At 47.8% G+C, this 3,156-nt stretch overlaps 1 protein-coding gene across 1 annotated transcript in view; it reads left to right on the forward strand.

The window, feature by feature from the left end:
• The first annotated feature begins 256 nt into the window (after window positions 1-256).
• CCSAP (centriole, cilia and spindle associated protein) overlaps window positions 257-3,156 on the forward strand; it is a 12,865-nt gene continuing 9,965 nt past the window's right edge. The window contains exon 1 of the mRNA XM_026845583.1: window positions 257-326. Within this exon, the coding sequence (XP_026701384.1) occupies window positions 272-326 (55 nt within the window). The 5' untranslated portion in view covers window positions 257-271. The remainder of the gene's footprint in view (window positions 327-3,156) is intronic.

The raw sequence follows: 3,156 nt of genomic DNA on the forward strand, positions 1-3,156 counted from the left end.
GGGTCGCGTCGGGGGGCCGGGGAGGCGTTCGCGGCTCCCCGCATGGTGCCCTCCAAACCACGACGGCCCCGCGGTGAAGCCCCTCGTTAGCGGCAGCCCCGGGACTTCCCGAGGCCCTCGCTTTTCCCCGCCGAAGGCGATAATGTGCCGGTAATCGGATCCGCGCCGGGCCTGCGGAGAAGCCGTGGCTGCGGCATCGGGGGCGTCTCTGTGAAGAGCCAAGTGGTGGCAACTCTCATCCTGAGTCACAGCCCTTATGTAAACTGTTGCCATGGGAGCGGAGCATCTCCGCAATTATGTAAGCGGGCTCTCCGGCAAAAGCAGCGGTGAGTTGGATGGTGTGCCAGAGACCGATGCTTAACGCGATTGCTCTCCTGGATCTGCATGTGTAATTTCTCAGCTGAACACTCGGTTCTTAATTCTACCCGAGGTTTGCTCTTGGGTTTTGCAGCTGGGTGCAGAGAGCTCTATAGCCCTGAGCAGGTGCAGAGCTGATAATATTTTGCTCTCTTGTAGCATATCTTGCCTTTTGATGTCTCATTAACTGTGTTAAGAATTAACTGTGCACAGTGGGTAGATGGGTAAGGACACTGTCTTGCTACCCCAGTTGGTATTTTTTTATCCCATGGGATACTGTCTCTTATAATGAAAGAAAACTATCTGGCAGCCATTGATAGGTGTTTTGCAATGTATTTTGAATGGAATGTGTATCTGTCTTACAGTAGCAGGGCAAATTCTTGAGAATTGCTCAGTTAAGCCTCGTGCTGCCAGGGGGTTGTTCTGGGGTTAGATGTGCTTGTTTAGAGTGGGGACACTAATCTGTTTCAATGTCCCTTGGGGCCTGAGCTTACCAGAATGGTCTGTATTCTGATATTCAAGGCTAAACTGCATTCATTGTCCTTAAGAATACCATGCTACACAAAAGCTTTAGCTATGGTGTCATCTGTTCAAGAGGCCTGGTGTTTTGGAGCCTGGTGGTGATGTGGGGTTTTGCAGTGAGCTGTTGTCCTCGTGACTGGGTGGGCCTGTAGTATCCTGCTCCATATGGGGGCTGCCAGGGTAATGCAGTCCATCTCTCCAATGTTGTGCAGTGATGGGAGTACCCCACTTAACCAGAGTGTAACTAAGTATTAGTGGGTCTAATCTTGCTTGCCTCAAGCAGGCTCTGAGGTGGTTAGACTGAGGAATATGTGTGGAAGAAGTAGCATCTGTGAGAAGCAGTGATAAGGAATTGCAAAAGAGCAAGGAGTGATTGTGTGGGAAAAGACAATGTCCTGATTGCCAGTCAAAAGACTTGGCTTCTAGTGAGAGAAGGGTGGAAGCTGTTGAAGCGGCACTCAGAGCTGGACATTCACACCTTTCTGGTGCAGTTTGAACACATGCCAATCTTGGGCAGTTGTGGTAGGGACGAGAATGTCATCATTCTGCTCACTGAGTCTGTGGATTGAGTGGGCAGCCTGCTACAATCTAGATGGGACCTGCAGTTGCCAAGGCTAGAGGCTGCTGGCCAGGGCACTCTGCTCAGTCCTTGGCCTGCTCCCTGTTGCTCTCCCTGATCCCTCTCTGGGAAGAAATCCAACTGGAAGTATTTGGTAGCCTGATTCTGGTTGGGTTGGTTTTGACAGTGGACAAAAGCTTGATAGCTGTGGATGTACTGCTCATGCAGGTGCTTTCTGTGGTCAGTGATGGTGTGTGTGACTATGTAGCGCATGCATAGTTGTATCCTTACTGCTGTATTGGTGGCAAGGGACTGTGGTGCAGCAGCGGCCTTTCTGTCTGGGGTTTTGGGCAATTGTGCCTCTGTAGCTGATGCAACTTTGCCGTGGCTGCTGTAAGGGAATACCTACTGTTCTATTATATCCTTGCTATTTTATACTTATCATGGGAGGAAAATCTGTACTTAACCTTAATTTCTTTGCCAAGTGGCTTAGGACAAATATTTAAGTTCTGCAAGTATTTGAGTCTTCAGCAAAAGAACTGAAATCAACTCTGCTTAGGCAGCTGGATTCAGTGGAAATTTATTGTATATTAGCACACATGCTAATATACAAGCGACTCATTCACTATTGGCCAGTTCTAAGGATGTATGTTTCTTTTGCTCAGTTGCTGACTAATTAAAATGTGTAGGAGATAACACAGAAACTATGACTCTGTGAATCTGCCATTATTCAACTGCTTTTTTTCTGGAAGAACTTAATTGCACCGAAGTGCTGTGGGGGTAGCTGAGTGTGCTTATGTTGATGACATCTTTTGTCTTCTGAATCTGACATCCACCTACATGCTGCAGCATCCTGGCTGTTACCTGGCTACTGCTGCTTCCCTCTGTTCTGTGGGGAACTGGATTTCTGGCTGAGTGGTATCTGCTGTGTGTGTGGCCAAACATGTTTGACCAGCACTAATGTCGCCCAGTATCTGAGGTAAAGCCGATTTGTAATGGTCTGTGGGGCCATGGTTGGTCCTTCCCCTCATTAAGATGAGCCTGTATGTGTTTGTAAAGCAGTTTGTAAATGCTTCTGGTGTGTGTAGAGAAAGCTGATGTATGTAGCTTGGTTTAGTGGTGTTGGTCTAAACTACTACAAGCAATACCTGAGAACTCACAGGACAAATGTGTTTTGTCACACTATCTCGTGCTTAAGCTACAGCTGAGTGATACTCAGGTGTGCTTGGGGGCAACTTTGGGTTAATTTGTTCTGGCCCCTCACTTGTGGCAACTGTTTGTGGAACTGTTCTGTAGAATGTGCCCAAGCACAGATGTGCTTTAAACATAATCCAACAAAATCTTGACCTCAGTCAACTGGTCTAGTTGACACATGCTCAAAACTGTCAACAGATCCCAGCAGGCTGGTAAGTGAAAGACAGGAGCTCTTGGCAGCAGCACTGCTGTCAGACCTGTTGCTTGTGAAATGATACTGCTGCGCATGCATGCAGGATGAAGGCATCTTTCAATCCTTGTTGCCATTTTGCCTTCAGCATTTTTGTGCAGAGGTCTTAAATGACAGCACTGATAAGCTGGTATCAGAGGAGTTGCCACACAGTAGTTGGAAAGTGGATGATCTGGATTAGTGCAACTCAGTGGAAGATGCAATTTCAAACCTGTTCCTGCCATGATGTTGTGGATACATTTGCTGGCCTAAGAACATGGGGAAGGACTAGCTG

The sequence above is a fragment of the Athene cunicularia genome (assembly GCF_003259725.1).
Source record: "Athene cunicularia isolate RWA chromosome 3 unlocalized genomic scaffold, athCun1 chr3_part1, whole genome shotgun sequence".
NCBI lineage: Eukaryota > Metazoa > Chordata > Aves > Strigiformes > Strigidae > Athene > Athene cunicularia.